Genomic DNA, 18,666 nt, shown 5'->3' on the forward strand with positions numbered 1-18,666 from the left:
TGGCTATTTTCTCCTATCACTCACAGTCTTTCAGACTTGTAAACAAGGTTGAAGTATCTGTGACCTAATTGCAACAAGTATTTTTATCACTGAATGTAGCACTCAGCAGCACTCAAGAAGTCACCTGTGAAATATCACTAACAGCTGTTTGACAAACATTTGCAAAATGTTGTGAGAAAGATTCAGGCTTACAGGAGCTAGTTTCATGAAGGAGGAATGAAAAAAAGCAAGATGGCTGAAGCAGCAGAGCAATGCCCAGTGGTACGGCCTTCATTCCTGTTTGCAAGGGAAAATACTGCAGTACCTTTCCACCATGAAGCAGATTAGCTTAAATACCTGCTGATAACTGCAGTAGTAGCCTTTAAAATTCTTCCATGAATTTATGGAAGAAGAGTGTTTATATTACCGAGATTTGCAGGAGATGCAAATACCATCTTCATTTTGGTACTGTGAGGAGAATTTGGTACTTGGGAATTCAGCTACTTGTCAAAACAAAACCAGAGCTAAAGAAATGAGCAGAGGACCTGGGCCCCTGTAAAAACAAGTCAAGTCCAAGGAGCATTCAAGGACATACCCAAATGTTACTGTGGGGAGGGAAGGGATGAAAAACCCAGTGACTGATTGTACTGTCAACAGATTAATACTCTGCTGTCAGTACTAACTCCATTTTGTTGTCACCAGTGGACATAGCTTTACTGTGATCAGTTTGGAAAAAAGCCGTTCTTCCTTTCCCTCCAGCCTTCATCAGGCTCTAACAAAATATGTGCTTTAATCTTCTCTGGTTAGGTCATCAAGGAGGAAGATCTCACATAGGAGACCAGAAGATGTGCAAATTAGGACCCAGTGAGATGTACTTTACACCATATGCTCTTGAACTAGAATAAGGAAAAGTGGCAGTACTAGAAACAGAGATATCACTACTTACTCTCTTACTTTTCTTCCACAGTAAAAGGAGGAAAGCACTGTTGTTAGTTCTTATTAAAAAGAATTCTTGCTTTCCTGTACATCCTGCAGCCTTGCTGGGTGTTTTTTTTCTCTTACCAGTTGGCTTCTGTTTCTCAGGACCTCAGAGACTGACCAGTCAATGGTGACACTGCCCCATGTACCACTGGATTTGACATTTCAGGAGATGACAGTACACATTTCATTCTTCTGCATCTGCTGACTTTGCTTGTTCCTATTTTGTTCTGGGAACCAATGGGTAGCCCTTGCACAGCTGTCAACTGAAGTGTGGGGGGAAAATCAGTCCTTTCCTCCCCATTTGTAAGTGACATAAGAGCCACGTGCTTGGTGCAGGATGAGCAAATAACACCTATGTTGGTTTGCCCAACGATGAGTACTTCAGCCTCCCCTGAGACCAGCTACAGCATGATCATATAGGAATAGCATGCTATCTCCCCACAAAGAACAATGGAATTAACCACACATCCTCTGGCTTTGGCAAGCCACATACTCAAGTCAGGCACAGTGCTTTGAGAGCTCCTCTGGTGCATGTGGACATCGTCTGTCAGCATGAGCTTGTATCATGCCTATTTTCAGAAAGGAAGAATTCAATCAGCATTAGCCTGTTGCAGATATCTATAGCTCAGTGTGGTTTACTCAGCTTTTGCTTATTTCTCATTTTGTACTTTTGTGCAAAAAGAAATGCTTATACACCTCATATCAAGTGTGAATAGGTGAAAATTGTTCAAATGTTACTTTCATTTGGGAACTCTTTTGCATATGGTTAAAGGCTGTTAGCTTTGTGGAATGCTGTGTGTTTACACTTTACTTGCCATTAGGGATCTCAAGACTTCCTTCCATTTAGATGAATTTTCAGCAAGTGAAATCTATTGTTAGCTGTGTCCTGAATCAGTCCTCAGTGTGTGTGTCAGGAATGCTAGCCCACATTGTCATGTTCCAGTAACAAACAAACAAACAAAAAATTGTGTAAGGTTAGATTGTCTTACTCCCCTCCTCTCTGCCCTGCCATTAATAAAATGTAGTAAATGCTTCCAGAGGAAGAAAAGATAAAGGAGGAAAGAACTCTCTTTTGCATTAGATGAAACTTTGCTGTTATTCATCTTCGTACCTAAGAGAGAAAAGAAAATGCCTGGTTTGGGTTAAAGTCCTCTCATGTATTCTTTTAACAAGATATATAAAGCCAGTTATGATGAACTCCTAGCAAGTATCAAGCTGAATTACATTTAATTAATTATCCATATTAACATGGGTTTATTTGTTTCTACATAAGAAAAAATGCATGTTCTAGTATGCATCTAAATTACTAATACATTATAAATGTACCTAATCACATTGAATCCAGAAGCTATAAAGCATAGTATATATTTGAGGATTATAATTGGTATGATTTAAAATGAGAACTGCAAACAAAAGTGTGGGTGTAAACAGAAGCATATAAGCAGGAATCTGGCTTACATATACAAAGGTCAGTGAGCTCACAAGTTTGGGTTGCAGCTCCGCCACTGAAAAGAATCCCAGTGAGAGAATTCTGCTAAGGTGCCAGGGCCCACTGAGCTACCTACAGCTAATTTAGATGTTGCTTTCTCCTGGATACATGAAATGTGACCAGTTATTTCCAGCAAGATATTGAACAGTCTTTACTAGGCTTTATAAGTAAAAATCACAGGCTTGGTATCTAGCCATGAGTACCTCCTAGACTGATTTGTATTAAAACAAAATCAGTGCCCCCCTGCATCTAACCAACCACCAGCACCAAAAATTTGAGGCTGCCAAGTAACAGTTTGTAAATCTTATCCAAAAAGCTTCCTCAAGACTACAAATTTGGTGCCCAAGTATAATTTCTAAATTTCCTAAACTTTAAGGGCTTTCTAAATGTTAAGACTTTAAAGGAAACTCTTCATATTTGTTTGGGGGTTTTTATGGCGGTGTGCACCGTAATGGTAAATAATGATCTGAATTTCAGTCATCTATGAACATTGTCTTAGATACCATTTTTAAAGGTGCACCACTTGCACTAATCCCCGATTTGTACATATGCATGTATATGCATATACACTGCACACACACACACGTCAGGTGGTGTAGCTTGCCGCATGTGGAGCCAACTGGGAAATCTAAACAAGTACACTCTGACGATAGGCACATACCAATCTGGTTTCACTGTCTTTTTGAAAATCAGGTTCTGAAAGTGTGTGTTACTCAAGCTGTTTGCTCAGTTACCAGAGTCTTTGCTGAGGTTTTGGAAGTGATGATTTTTCACTGTAGCAACCACCTTACTGATTCCACCTGTGAGTAACAGGCATTGGTACATAGTTCTAGCATTTAAGATCCCATCCATTCCATATGTTTTGGTTTTTTCAGGTCACAGTTGCTAACAGGACACTATTTATGCAAATATTTAAGTATGCTGAAGTCTAAGCATATGCTAATATCCTGATTATCCACTGAATCCTATATTACTAATGCACATTTTTGCACCAAACACACGCTGAAGCATGTTCTTGGATCAAGGTTACACTGAGGTATATAAATCTATTGATAATAAATACTTATTAAAATCTAGCAACAACTATAAAGAAATCTCTCTTATAGGCTGTTAATGGAACAGTCATATCAACAACCTGATAAAATTATGTTCCTTTACCAGTGTGCTTTAGGTAGAGATATTTTGCATTTTCTAACAACAAAAAACCCGGAACAGTGATACAAAAAAAAAAAAAGTATCCGTTTCCAATCATGTTTTGTTACCTAGTGAAACTACTTTCAAAAACGATCTCTTTAGAAATGGTTAATGTATGAGAGAGAAATTATAAGCTTGTAGACACAGACTGGCCTTGGTTTAAAAAAAAATAATGAAAGATTTGTGTCTCATTTGCTTTCCAAACATTCATGACGCCTGTTTGACTAACCCTCAGTCACAGCTGTGTAAACAACAGACTTTTAAGCTGCTGAACAGATAATGGGAGGAGAAACCAACACATCATATGTAAGATGGGAATAAACAATGACATGATGAGACTGTCTCCCCTTCCTCCTGGGGCAGCTTCTGGTGTTCTTTCTCTGGTACATGCCTTTTCTCCTGGTGAAGATTTGGCTTTGATTCAGTTAGAGAGATGGCAAATGGCCAAGGAAAATTATAATTTGGTGGCTGAAGTACTGCTCTCTCACCTTGGAATAACAGATTTAGTTCAGTTGGGTTTTTGTGACACATGATAGTCTTAACGTAGTTCCTATTGGATAGCAGCTGATACCACAAAACCACCGCACTTTATGAAATTGAGCACATGATGGAAAATTGTAATTATCTGGTAAGGGGAGACCACAGGCTAAACTAACAAAGATGAAATCAGCACTCAGCTGGGTCTTTCCTTTAATGTACAACTTGGTTACCTTGGTGAAATGGCAAAGGAAAGTTTGCCTTGCAGGTGGCAACATTGTACTAAATTTGAATAGAGGTGTCTTTCAGCCCCTCAACCTCCCACAACAGAAACGATCACTTTTCTAAGGAAAATAGAAATAAATCCAATTATCTGTTTGGAATTAGAAGCCAAAAGAACTATTCCACATGTTCATACTATTGAAGTGCAATAATAATTCAGCATTTGTTGAACAATCACCGTCTTCAAGCTCCTACCTCACAACCATTATTTTTTAAGTGGACGGGATCAGAAAAATCTGTCCTATAGCTGGCGTAAAGAGGCTGAGCTTGACCACCAAGAGACAGGGGCAGACAGATGAGGTGGTCAGGTGAACTTGGCTTGCCCAGGTGTACCGATACCTGTAAGTGGGCCAGCCTTTGGCTCTTTTTTGAAAAGAACTGCAAGGTAAACAAAGGTAGTTATATGCCACAACTCTTTGGGTCTTACTAATCTTCTAGCCTTTTGAAATGCACTGTCACTGAGGTATGAAATAAGGTTTTGATTCCCACCTGGACATGTGTTAACTGAGAAATGTCTCAAGCCTGGCATATTGTGCAAGAGCCTGAGTAGAAAGGAATGAAATCTCAAACAATGGAAAATCAGCCAACATGCAATAAATTTTAGTAGGTTTTTGTGAATTAAACATTTGTTAAGTGTTAAGCACAAAGAATTTCCTAAGACAAAAAGGAAACTAGTCACCTTGAGATTTATGTGTCCTAAGTTCCTGAACAAAGTTTTGGGTTTTATTAATAAATGTGAGCATTTGTAATTTTAGAACTCAATTACTTTATGGACAGCTTATGAAGTTTTTCATGTTGATCAAGTGTGAATAACAATCTTATGTGATAGTTCCCACTTCTGAGCTGTTGATGAGAATTATTGTGGAAGTGCAAGGTTAGAGAGACAAAGTTCTGCAAACACAGAAGCTTTAACTAGGTATTTTTTTTCCAAACTGGCTTCTTGGTGCACTTTAGGAGTGCCTTGCTTTCAGAAGGTCTTTGACTATTAAAAGGGTCTTTATTGGATCTATGGGAATAGACTGTTTTTGCCTCCAGTCCTTATAAATATTGTGAGAGGACCCACTCAACTGCTAAAGACAGAAAATCTGATTTCTTGGCTGGATGCCTATTTTAAAGCAAAGCACAGAGTCAATTAACTTGACATCTGCATTATATTCCTCTGCTTACCGTGAAGTCAGTCAGTTACTCTTGCAAAATCGTAAAGGGCCTTGTATTCAAGTGAGGAACGTGCTTTTATCCAGGGAAATTAAAAGGGGCTGGAAATGTTCATTCTTTTGAAAATCATGCCGCCTCAGTTTGTGCCTGAGCTCCTTATCTGTAAAATGAGGTTGTAATGTTTGCTTACCTCTGTGAAGATCTTCCAGATTCATACGTGAAAAGCACCATGTCAGTAGTTAGGCATGGTGGTTGAATAGCTGAGCTGTCTACCTGAGATAAAATGAGGTTTTAGTTCCCATGTGGATACACGTGTTACTGGGTAAGTATCTCAAGCCTGGCATATTGTGTGGGAGCCTGAGTAGAAAGGAATGAAATCTCCAACAATGGAGAATCAGCCACCATACAATAATTTTTAGTAGGTTTTTGTGAATTAAATGTTTGTTAAGTGCTAAGCATAAAGGATTTCCCAAGATAAAAAGGAAACTAGTCACCTCGAGATTTATCTGTCTTACCTACCTGAGAGCAGGTAGACCGTGCATTGCTTAAAAAGGAAAGAATGTGAAGAATCACTTTGTGGACAAGTTGGAGAACAAGTCTGAAAAAGTCAAAAGGAAGGTTATCAATTTCCATCGTTCTTCCTAAGAACAAAAAAGTTAAAATGAAAATTTGTGCTTAACCATTTTGTTCCCTGCTTGATGACAATGCTGTTCTTCACTATGGAGAAATTGAGGTACCATGGCTTTTCTGATTCTCCTGTAAAACTGGTTCATTTCTTGTCATCTTATGTGGTTTATGTCTTCTTTTTGCCTTTAGAATTACCAATAGAGTCTGATCAACATGACGATGGAAGGAAGGAGTGCTACTACAATCTGAACGATGCTAATTTCTGTGACAACGTACTGACGTCCAATGTAACCAAACAAGAATGCTGCTGTACCTTGGGTGCTGGCTGGGGTGATAACTGTGAAATCTTCCCATGCCCTGTCTTCGGAACTGGTAAGAGGATGTCTTCTGTCCCTGTGCAAGCTTTTGAAGCATTGTGTTTATATTAACAGTAGCATGCTTTGCCTTCAGAGAAGGCTTGCCCGTTAAATCCCATATGCTGTACTATTTAATCATGACTTCTCCATGGGAGGCTTCCATGGAGGAAAAGTTAACAGGAATAATTCATACCTGGTGTAAATCCATTGGCTTCACTGCAGTTACCCTAGGGATAAAAACAGCCTGTTACTGAACGGCATTATCTCCAACTGATTTTAAACAAAGATGGATTCTCACAGAAGCTTTTTCCAGTTGCTAGAGTAACATGTTAGATTTTTCCCACAAGCCGGAAAACAAAGGTAAGCAGTACAGTGTTTTTGAGTCTGCAGCTATTTGTAATGTTTTTTCTACAGCACTATGAATTACTGATATATATTGTGACATTAGTTTTACATTTGCTACTTACTGAACAATTCAGTTAATCATGTTGTCTGCAGACTGTTGTTTAACCTCTAAATATTGAATTAGAAAAACATAGCCATATGATATTTGTCACAAATATTGAAAACAGTACTTGAAACATAAACAGTGATGGCTGAAATTCAGAATCTGGCTGGAAGAAATCACATAAGAGAGAACATGTGTAAACTTTCTGAGATTAAACACTAAAGATTACTTTTCACACAAATGTATCATGTTTAATTCCTGTTTTAACTGCTTTAGAATCAGCAAAACTGAAATGAAATGTGCTACAAAAAGAGTCTCTCTATAGGTTTATTTGGTTCTGTATGGTCTCCAAGCCACTTGAAATAATTTCCCTCTCTAATCCACACCATGTTCTCCTGTTGCAGTCAATTAGTGTTTTTGCTGTATAAGGACTGAAAAATGTGGACAGGGGTTTGTATCTCAGCTGGGGTATGTCTAGATGGCGCTTGCAGTATAGCTCGTAGAGGTCCATGCTAGCTTTAAAGATAATTTGGCTACCGGTATTGTTATAACTACAGTGAGCCACGAAACCCAGTAAGGACTATGTTCTCCTGCCAAGGAGCAAGAGAAATGAATTTGTGCGGAGCTCTGTGATGCTGTGAGCACCCTAGCTGGGTTTTTCAAAGCTAGCTCTGCAAATTGAGAGCAGGGGAAAGCCGGGCTGTAGTGTTAGCACCCCCATTTAGCTAAAGGTGTGTGTGATTGCCTGATGGATGTGAGTAAGGCAAAACATCAACTCAGATTTCTCAAAATACCCTGAAACACATATGTAACACATACGTACTTAACTTTTCTTTAACGACATAATTTTTTGATTTCTTTCTCTCCTAGCTGAATTTACTGATTTGTGTCCTGAAGGAAAAGGTTTCATTCCCTCTGGAGAATCATCTTACGGGCTTCTTGCTCAGAATTACAAAGGTCAGTGCTGACTTGTATTAAGTTTAATTATTTCAGAAGTTCTGGTAGTTGATTGACTAGAAATGTGAGCCAGCAATGTAAACATACTAATGCAAATTTTATTAGGTGATAAAAACAGCTTGTGAGATGAAACATTACTAAAAATCATCGTTTGACAGATTGTTAAGAATGTCTCTAATATTCTGGTTTAATTTATATTAAGTGCTATATACTGTGAGAGTAGGTGCTGAGACCACAAACCTCAAATACTCATTTACATAGGAAACACAAAGCCACCTTAAATTTGTAAATAAATGCATGGGGAGTTGGAAAAGAGAAGTTCTGTTAAACATTAGACCTACAGGTGAGAATGAATATAAAAACTGAATCAAGTCCAGCAATGGTATTTTCATTACTTCATGAAGTAATTATTGAACAGAAGATTGTAAAGTATGAGTGATAGAAGTAGTTGGTGGATGTGGGTGGGAGGGAGTTGGCATCACTGAGAAGTAAGAGTGAGATCAGCAAAATTCCTTTCCAAGTTTGATAAGCAGCCATAAATATTAATAATTTCTGAGATTAATTTTTCTTGGCATAAACACCCTGTATTTGTGTTAGCTAAAATGAAGTCAAAGTATTCTCTTTGGATTACACAGCAGCTACAGGATCTTTAGAAAAGCACACATTTCATATATTCCTATTGGAATTGTTGTTTTACAAATCACCAACTAAATGGAGAAAGTACTGTGTGTTCATATCACATAAAAATGTAGTAAAATTTACTATTTTCTAAAGACCTTAGCAGAGGCATAGTATCACATGGTTGATGAGCATTTGTCAGAGTTGCTTCTAGCTAAATCACTAATCTGTCAGACCAGATTCTGAGAGATGACAAAAATTGGTGGGACTTGAAAGATCTTGGATTTTTTCCTAACAGTTGTTAGGTGTACTTCTTCAAAATACCCTTCCTCACTGAGTAGGACACTACTAGATCGATTCTCCTGTCCAGTTAGTGAGTAGACCATGACTGAGTTCAGTTCTTTGCCCTATGCATATTTTTGTGTTATCCTCAGCAGGTGTTTCTTTGTACCTGTAAAGCGCATGGGATGTGGAAAAAACCTAACGGTTACAAGGGACTTAATATCCAGATTCGTTAGAGTAACGTGGGCATTTAAATGGGGTAATTCACATAAGACCTCCACTCTCTGAAGGTGTTTCTTTGTCCACCAACTTGGAAAAAAGAACGAAGTCCCATGGGATGAATCCAGACCCAAGACTGGTGGTGGCAGGGACCAGTGTTGGACAGACGCAGTTTACATCTAGACAAGTCATAACACTGTCACAGAGCCCATCTTAAAGGGCATAACACTCTCTGAGGGTATTTTTGTTCAGGGATTGTGTTGTCTGTTTTTGCAGATCTCGATTTCTGTGTATCTTTGCGATGTAGATTTCGGACATGCTTTGTGTACAGTATGGCCAAATGTGCCTCAGAAAAACTCCCTTGGTTTTGTTATGCTACCTCAGGGTTGATAATATCTCTAGCTGCCATGAATATTGCAGTGTGGAAATAGCTCATCAGGAAATATCTTTCACAAATCCTTGCCATAATAAGACTTCTTCTGTTTTCAGTAAGTTTATTTTGTAATAACCTTAGGAGTGGCACAAAGGACAAACAATAAATGGATAAGTACTTCTAGTAATGTGATCTTTCTCAGTTACACTAACTCGTATGTTCCTGTTGCTTTTGTAGGAGCAACTCCTGCTTTTTTAATTGGACTTATCTGTCAGAAATGAATGTACTCAGCTAGCATTCCTTGATTCTACTCCCAGACTTTCCCATTTTTCCCGACACAAATCCATGTTCCATAGGAAAAAGACTGATGCGTATATTGTTAATCTTTGCATTGTTCTTGGTGCTAAACAGTCAAACTTAAAATATTTAACGTTTGAAGCCACTTAGTGGCTGGAACAGTAGCTGTAAAAATAAATAGTTTTGTAGCCCTTTCAGGTCTTCTGGAAAAAGTAAGCATTTGAATAAGGCACCTTTAAAACTGCTGTACAGCTGGAAATGACAGCTTTGGGCTAAAATCTGTGTTGCCCCAGAGTAAATCTATAAATAAGACAGTGGATTAAGACAATTGATATTGAAGGGAGAATCACCTGCTTTACATTGTGCTTTTTATTGCCATTTTTAATACCAGCCTAGCTTTAACAGACTATTCTAGGTAGGTCTAGCAAAGGTAAAGTCCATTTGGAAGAAAGGAAGTGCATAGAATTCTGACAGCAACAAATACAAGACTGAGGAAAAATGTGTACATATGTGAAAAGCTGTATGTGACCCGGCATATATTTTTGAAGAAATCTCCTTGAAAATGTTTAGCCTCATTTGAGAGTGTGGTAGATTCTTTTTGTCAGCTGTCACTAGGTCTGTAAGTAGTTGCAGGCTTATATTTAGCAACGGACACAATTGTTCCTACGTGGTGGGAAGTCTCCACAGAAGTTGTGCATGTAGCTTCGAAAAATGAAATCACAAGCAGTGTGGATATGAAGGTTCCCTGCCATGTACAGCAGTCACCAAACTGTATGGAGAGAGGAGAGCAGACACAAAGTTCATACATAAGCGTAACTGCTTAGTAAGTTTTGTAATTAGATGGTGTGATGAAATTAAATCCATGGTGGGAATCCCTTAGGTAAAGCAAGTTATACTGGAAAATACAGGCCATATTCTTCATGTCTCCCCTGGAGCTAAGAGCAATGTGATACCAAAGGGAAGGAAAGGGGGCTGCAGATTCTTCCAGTCTCTGTGTGCCACAAGACTTACTCTGACAATGGAAAGGGAAAGTCATGGTCTACCAGTTTTCCCTTTCCCATTCTGGTTACAAGCACACCGTAGTCCCTTCCACACCATCTGTTTTTTTCCCCTGTGGATATCTGGGGTCCTCTGTTTAAAGCAAAGCTTGCTTGAACAGAGAAGTGTAAAGGCTTTATTCCATCTTGCTTCTCTGCGTGGCCTCATAACAATTACGGTAACACAGCCTTTAATGTGTTCTCCCCAGATGCTGACGAATGCCAACTCTTTGGACAAGAAATCTGTAAAAATGGCTTCTGTTTGAATACACAGCCAGGTTACGAGTGCTACTGCAAACAAGGCACATACTATGACCCTGTTAAGCTCCAGTGCTTTGGTAAGTTTATTTGAAGTGGTCTTGTCACTATAATGGTATGCAGATGGGCAAAACAAGCAGACTCATACAGCAGGATTCCCATCAGAAGTGCAGTATTCCGAGCAAGGGGAGGAACACCGGGCCTCCAAACTCCTGTAGCAGCTTTTTAAGAGGCATTGGGTCATTTCCCTTCCCTTCTGCTTGGCTGCACAGTGATTCTGGCTGACACGGTGATGGGCACGTAGAGCAGAGTTTGCTTTATTTGCTGCCTTTTTCAGAAAATGGCTCAGAGGAGTCTGCATCTCCAAAACAGCCCTTCATTCTCCTTTGAGTGTGTAGTGTAGAGCTGGTACCAGCCTCTACACAGGCAGCACAAAGTGACTGGAGGGGGCTCCCTCCTTGTAAGTGCACTGCTGGTTCACTCTGCCATGGTACAGCTTAGCCTTCTGGTCTTTGTGTATGGGGCGAGCAGTGAAAGCCTGTACGTTGAAGCTCACCTTTCATTTGGGAAGTGCACTGGTTTTACTATAATAAATCAAATTAACGCAGCTATTTTTTTTTTAAGGGCAGGTATTTTCCAGAAGGAGTGAATACACTGTGAAATTACAGTTCAGGTCATTGATAAGGCTGGTTTAGTCTGCACAACCTTGTACTCCTTTGGTTCTGGTACTCAGCTGAAAATTACTCATAACCATGGACCTGGCTTTTGCTTTGTAAGCAGAAAACCATGTATAATATGCAGAATAGCATAATGAAAGGAAGTAATTTTTGCAACCGCAGTAAGAGACCCTTTCACCTTGGGATTCTATGATTGTTCTTTACAAAGGGTGGATTGATGCTGATTTAATGTAATTTATCAGAAGTAAAATGGCCTGCTCTTCCCTTTGAGCTAGATTTCTGCTTTTTCTCTACAAGAAAAACTAAGGAATAGAACTACTGTGGCTAGGTAAGGTGATCCCTTCTCCTGACCAGCTCATGAAGAATCTCAGAGAGTATGCCCGCATCTAATGCCTGCTGGTACTGCCCTAAAAGGATAGGAACATGGGAAGCAGCTGCAGCTGTGCTGGATGCAGGTTACAGCTGGCACTCCAACCCCCACAGCGAGACTCCTCATCCAGATGCTCCCTGGTACTTGAGGATTAGAGATCAGCATCCTGCTGATCTGTCTGTCCTTCTCCATGGGCGCAGGCAGGATTTTGCTGCCAGCAGTTGGTATTTGTGGTAATTAACAGAAGTCATGCAGGGAAATCTGCTCCTAATATAGGAAAATATAAACATGGATTAACACAATGCGACTACTTTGTGCTGGCTCTCCTTGATACATTTCCTTCCATTTTAAAGACACGGATGAATGTCAGGACCCAAACAGCTGTATTGATGGCCAGTGCATTAACACAGAAGGATCTTACAACTGTTTCTGTACACACCCAATGGTTCTGGACGCAACAGAAAAGCGATGCATCAGACCAGCAGATTCAAGTGGTATGATCCATTATACGTATTACTGAAGTGAGTACACCTCTAGGAGGTGGTGCTGACATGGCTACAGACCCCAGTAAGCTTAGGCTGGGTCATGCTTGGATGAGCCTGCTCTTTTGGAGGATTCTGGAAGGCAATGCTTGGACCATCATCTGTTGACCTAGAAGGCATCGTGATGTAGGACTCCACAGGGCTCCACTTCCCCAGTGTAGACAGGAGATTGCTGGAAGCATTAATGAGATTAGGCTTGGGCTGGGGAGTCTTCAGCCCCCTGATTCGCCAGCTCTGCATCTGCCTCATCCACCGTGTAGGTAATGAAGCATAGCCTGCTGGCTGTCTCACTAAGGCTGGGGTGTGGTTGTGGGCTACCTCTGGAGATTCAGGTTGCAGTAAGTAGCTGCTTCTAACAAAGCAAGGAATAAAAACAGGAATAACAGGATATAGGAAGAAATAGCTGAAATTGTATCTGTGCTTTCAATTGTAATACCGAGGGTACATCAAGCTTATATTTTCAAGCTGTTGGCTGCAGCGTCACTGTTAAAGCAAGGTTTTTGTATGTTAGTTTCAGTAGACACTGATGTCAGAAAAAAATGTTAAATATTATGAGATTCTTAGAAACATCTTGGAAATCCAGAGCGTTATGCAGTCTGCACAGCTTTGTCTATGCCACACACATCTCTGAAAGAAATGTGACAATGGGTTTGATTAGTATTGGCACTATATAGCCATAAATCCAAACCTCTGGTCCCTGCAACTTGCAATGAATTTTCCTAAGATGCTTCTGTGAAAAGAAATGGGAATACAGACTGAATGCCTGCTTTAGTCACTGATACTTTTGAGGACTATGTGGTCATCCTCTTGCCTGAAACTGTGAAAGAACCACAGCATTTCTGTTGTTCAGTCTTCAGTTAAACAAACCACGAGCAGCATTGTCCTTTGGGTTCATCTAGGATGTGAAGACAATGCAAGGGCCCAAAGGGTGTTCTGTCATGCGACATTGGGGCTGACACAGCAATGATCTTCTCACCCAGCACTTAGTGCTCAAGCCTTGTATCACTACTGGCAATGTCCTCCCTAACAGAGATGAGGAGGGGACAGGCTGGGTCCTTTGCTGCCAGCAGAATTTGGAGTTGGTTGCAGAGACCCACTTTTGCTCTTTGCTGCATGTTCTGTCAAGTTCTTAGTAGAACAGTTATCTAAATGTCGATAAACTTTGCACTTTCAGAACTCACTGTTTTACTCTTGAGCTAGGTTTCAATTCTGTATTCACCCATGCACCAGTGCATCATGTAAAAATGCAGTAAATACATATGCACAGACAAAACAGAACCTTGGTTTCTGACAATGCTTATTTTGCACTCTATGTTGGAGCAAAATCAAAACCTTGCAGATGTCTTTACAAAACAATTGTGCTGAGGTTTTTATATTCCAAGTGGAAGATTAAGTTTACAGTTCCCTCCCTCCGATCAGCAGTGATCAGAGATTGCTAGGACTAGGAATTGTTCCTTCTGAGATCTTTGTCAGAACTAGTATGCCTCTGAAATATTCCAGCTTTGACAAAAGTGCATGTTTTTGTTGAAGTTCATAAGATTGTGACAGTAGTTCGCAGCAGCATTCTGTCTCTAACAATAGCTTTAAGTGGATGACTGGGGACCAGAAGAGCAGATAAACAATACTCCTACTCACCCTCCCCAGCACTCTCCCAGCCTCCAGCTATTTTCAGCTCAGGGGATTTCCTGAGCCTGATGAAGTTTGTCTGTTCGGTTAATGGGACTCTCTTCCAAGTATTTGTCCAGTCTCCTGTTGAGCCCATGTCAAATTTTTGTTCAGCTCGGCCCTAGCTGTCAAAGTTCTTTCAGAGGCCACTGATGGCAATGTAAGAAAAGTAAAATAACTTTTAAAGATTCATTCTGTGGATGGAGTTCCCCAAATAGTCACCTCTGTCCTAACATTGGTTTTTGTCAAGATCTCTTAACTTCCATGAGAGCAGAGTCAGTGTGAAGCGTTCAGCAATGACTACTGATTTAGGAAGTTTTATTTCTTGGGTGTCCAACCCAATGTGCCTTTAAACTGGCCTAACAATGCCAAATCAGAACCTTTTAAGATTTTTGCAAAGCTGAACACTTATGGGATGAGCCACCTCAGGCACTTAAAAATGGTCATGACTTCTAAGCTTAAATTTGTTTTCAGCAAAGTCTGCAAAGCTAGGTTATTCTTCTAATCTAAGTTTAGAAAATCCTGCATTATGCCAGTATCATTTTGAAGTAACAGTGCTGTGATAATGATCTAATGCTGTCTTCTCCATCAGAACAAACTGAAGAAACTGAAGTCTACCAGGATCTTTGCTGGCAGCATCTAAGTGATGATTTTGTTTGTAGTCGACCTCTGGTTGGAAAGCAGACTACGTACACTGAGTGCTGTTGCCTATACGGGGAAGCCTGGGGCATGCAGTGCGCGTTGTGTCCTATGAAAGAGTCAGGTAAGGAAACACACGTGTCAATTGTTGGAATGAAATCTGAAATACTTAATCAGTTTAATCCCTTGCATCCAGTTTAATACTTGGGCTAATAGCATAAGAAACAAAAAAAAAACCCTAACCATTCAAGAACAATCAAAATTTTTCTAATTAATTAAGGGGAAATCATTACAGTCGATTTTGCAAATGTAGCTGCTTTTATTTTTTGGCATTTAGAGGACCTGTTTCCTTCAGGGGGAACAATCAGTGATTGACAGTTTAGAACCTTAGTGGAAACAGGGGAGGGCATTTTAAGGATAGCAGAATTCCTTAACCATCTATGACGATAGAGGTGCAGTTCATGTGCACACACACACACGATAATGAGCAGGTCACATAACTGTTTGGGATTTTTCTTGCTGGTATTATACATTCAGATGCATTTTTTAGTGCGATTTTCTGCCAAGCTGGCTGCAATTAGATGTGTTTGCTTGATAAGGATCTGGTAAGTCATGGTTTAGACTCACTAAACATATCAAAGAATGAGTTGTTATTGTATGGCTATATGCTCAGATATTACGAAATGTATAGATGAGCAATTTAAGATAGATAAGGGGAACTGAGTACCATAAAGACTGAAGAATTTCCAGGGAGTATAACTTGATGTTAAAGAAAATTGACTGACAGTCCTATCTTTAAAAGATTGTATTTTGTTTACACCTTTAGAAATTAGACATTGTTCCAAGACATTTCAGGTAGAAGCTGCTTCTTGTGGTGACTACAAAAGCTAAATGGATGTAGAGAGAGATGCTGTCATGACACACAGGCTTATTTCAGGGGACTGTGGACTTGAGAAGAGACCAGTGGAAGCTGCACAGGTATTTGTCACGCTGTGCCTGAGATACATTAGCCCTGGTGTACACAGTCTGGTACTACACTAACTTCTTCCCCCCATATAAACTATTCCAAGTTCTAGTTTGGATGCAGCTTTCTTACTACAAATGTGTCTTTCAGTAACATGGTTTTCCATGTAGGAATACCATGCTACATTAGTAAAGCGTTCTATTCTGATCACACCTGGATTTTTTACTTGGGCCTGCGTTACTCTAACCATAATGTTGTGGCTACAGCAGGACATGTTTTACTTGTAGCAAGAACCCTGGAGTTAAAACTACGTAGAGAAGCTCAGTGAAGCATTAATGTGGTTGCTTGTGTGTGCTTGGATTTTATGTTCTTGTAATTTACTTGCAAGGTCCCTGAACCTGTTCTTATATATCTTTACTTGTTTGAGTTTGCTTTGGAAGTGCAGCAACTGAAAAAAGTGCCCGATTTTGATGATGTTGGCTGGAGTAACTGCTGGCTGATGCTTACCCCAGAAAGAGACTGAAGAAGAAAAACAGGGCATGGCAGCATTTTGCTTTATAAGATATGGAAATCTCTGAAATGTCTTTGTTGGAACAAATCTTATAGAAGGACATTCCCAGGTACTGAATTACTACACCTGCTAGAATAACAAGTACAATGGAATGAGATTTAATAGTAAATAAAATACAGGGCAATAGCTAATACCAAGAATTGTTGCTATGACCTGGAGCTCCTCAGGTGGAAAGACAGAGCAGGATAAAGGAGTTTTTCTTTGTACAAAGTTCATCTCGTGCTGACAGTGACCTGTCTGTTTCATGCAAGCATGCAATCCAGAGAAAAGAAAGGAAAGCTGTTCCTGGTAGAGATAGTTCAGGGAAGTACAAGAGTTGCTTCTGAAGATTTCTAGTGAGTGACATTTAAAGCAGGATAAATCTGAAAAGGAACAGAGAAAGAGTCCCAAGCTGGTCAGGGAATGGAGTACCTGACTTAAAAGGGAAGATGAAAGAAGGCAAGCCTAGATGCAGAACAAAGGCTGCAAACGGTAAGACTCTCCGCTACAGCACAATCATGGAGGATTCCCACAAGATTTAAAGTAAACAACAGTGCTGATGTTAGGAAAAAATTGGAACAAGTTCAGTCTGAACATATTTAGGCTTGAAATTACATAGATTTTGACCATTAGGATCACAGGATTCTGGAGCAGCAATCCTGCAAGAACAGTGAGGCGCAGATCCCAACTAACTCTCTCAAGAAACTTGAGAAATACATTAAAAAAATGACAAGGAGGTTCCTGATGGGTAACATGCTAGACATCACTTGGATGACCCTCAGTCAAAGCTGAAGAGCGTTATGTTGGGTCATAAAATCTTCCTCCCTCCAGACATAAGATATTTTTTATGTGAAGTTTAATATGCATTGAAAAGCATCTGCTTTAACTGAAACTACAAGGCATACTTTGATCTCAAATACTTTAAATCATCCTTATAGATTGGGACATAGTTAAAAAAATTAAAAGCATATTGAATCTTTATTACGTCAGAACAAACATACAAGTTTATTTTCTCAGTGGAGGTGGTATATGCTCATTTGTCCTTGCACACATAGGCACACACCCACACAGCAACCTGGAAGCCTTTCTCTGTTTTCAGGAACATTTACCAAGAAAAATTTAAAGCTGACTGAACTGAATAAATGATTCATTTGACATATCTTCAGTTTGTAGCACTTAACGTGATATCATTGGCTCAAGAGAGTGCTTTCACACCTCTGGGCCAGCAGGTCACAGGTTCAAGTCCTGGCTGGGGAACCTGGAATTTCTCCATTTTTAAATACTTGTGTATTGTGTTGGCCAGATTTACTACTGAAGCTGTTTGCTTATTTCCCAAGTTAGGGGCATTCTGAAGATTTGTAACACATGTTACAGAAGACTTGGGGATGTGAAAAGTGTTATCACCAGAAGACTTTCACCGTGATATGGGTTGGATCATAGAAGGGATCGTTTACTGTTCTATGGTTTCCTTTTACCTTGTTTATACTCCCCTTGTCTTTGAGGATCTAGATGCTGCACTTAGAAAGAAGGAAGTACAGGCTTACTACTGGAAGTGATACATTTGCAAGTCCCTCCTAAAACAAATACATACTTTAATAAAGATAACCTCTAACTTCCGTGTCCCGGCTTGTCTTGAAAGCTGACAAGATTTAAATGTCCTGTTTGAGTAGCATCCAGCATAAAACCAGTGGGAAAAGCAAGAACTTCTATAAGAATTTATTCATACAAATGAAAAAGAAACCCAGTCTTTCACCAGCATGAATATAAAATTTACATAGTTGCTAAGATTTCTAAAAACTACTAATGGGTACTTGATCAAACAAACCCTGCTGAAAACGACACTAAGCATTTAAAGCTCAAGACAAAAATAAGTAGCGGTTGTTGAAATATTGCAACTGAACAGCAACATCTTAACAACAGTAAGACTGGTAAGTATTTTGATGACAACATTAAGGAGCAAACTCAAAATACTAGTTCAAAAGTCCTGATCAAAATACTGCAAACATGAACTGTAGTGAAGTGATTGAGTACATCTCACTTGTACAAACAATTCTGTGAGGCAGGCCTTCTTGTCATTAAACGAAGGAAGCAAAGACAGATTACTTTCAATTACATTGGTTCTAATAATATGATCTTATGGTATCTTCGTATTACAGATAAAGGCTTTCACACATTGCATCCAATATCAAAATGTGAACTAGTGTAACGTATTTTCTCTGGGCTTATTGTA

The 18,666-nt window shown here is 39.6% G+C and overlaps 1 protein-coding gene across 8 annotated transcripts in view; it reads left to right on the forward strand.

The window, feature by feature from the left end:
• The window catches only part of LTBP1 (latent transforming growth factor beta binding protein 1), a 197,264-nt gene that overhangs the window by 166,246 nt on the left and 12,352 nt on the right, over positions 1–18,666 (forward strand). For 7 of the 8 annotated variants that reach the window (XM_040611957.1, XM_040611952.1, XM_040611950.1 and 4 more), the window contains 5 exons: positions 6,374–6,556; positions 7,859–7,945; positions 10,981–11,109; positions 12,430–12,570; positions 14,876–15,046. In XM_040611957.1, the coding sequence (XP_040467891.1) occupies positions 6,374–6,556; positions 7,859–7,945; positions 10,981–11,109; positions 12,430–12,570; positions 14,876–15,046 (711 nt within the window). The remainder of the gene's footprint in view (positions 1–6,373; positions 6,557–7,858; positions 7,946–10,980; positions 11,110–12,429; positions 12,571–14,875; positions 15,047–18,666) is intronic. The other variant, XM_040611953.1, reaches the window with a different exon arrangement.

Source organism: Falco naumanni, chromosome 12, assembly GCF_017639655.2.
Source record: "Falco naumanni isolate bFalNau1 chromosome 12, bFalNau1.pat, whole genome shotgun sequence".
NCBI lineage: Eukaryota > Metazoa > Chordata > Aves > Falconiformes > Falconidae > Falco > Falco naumanni.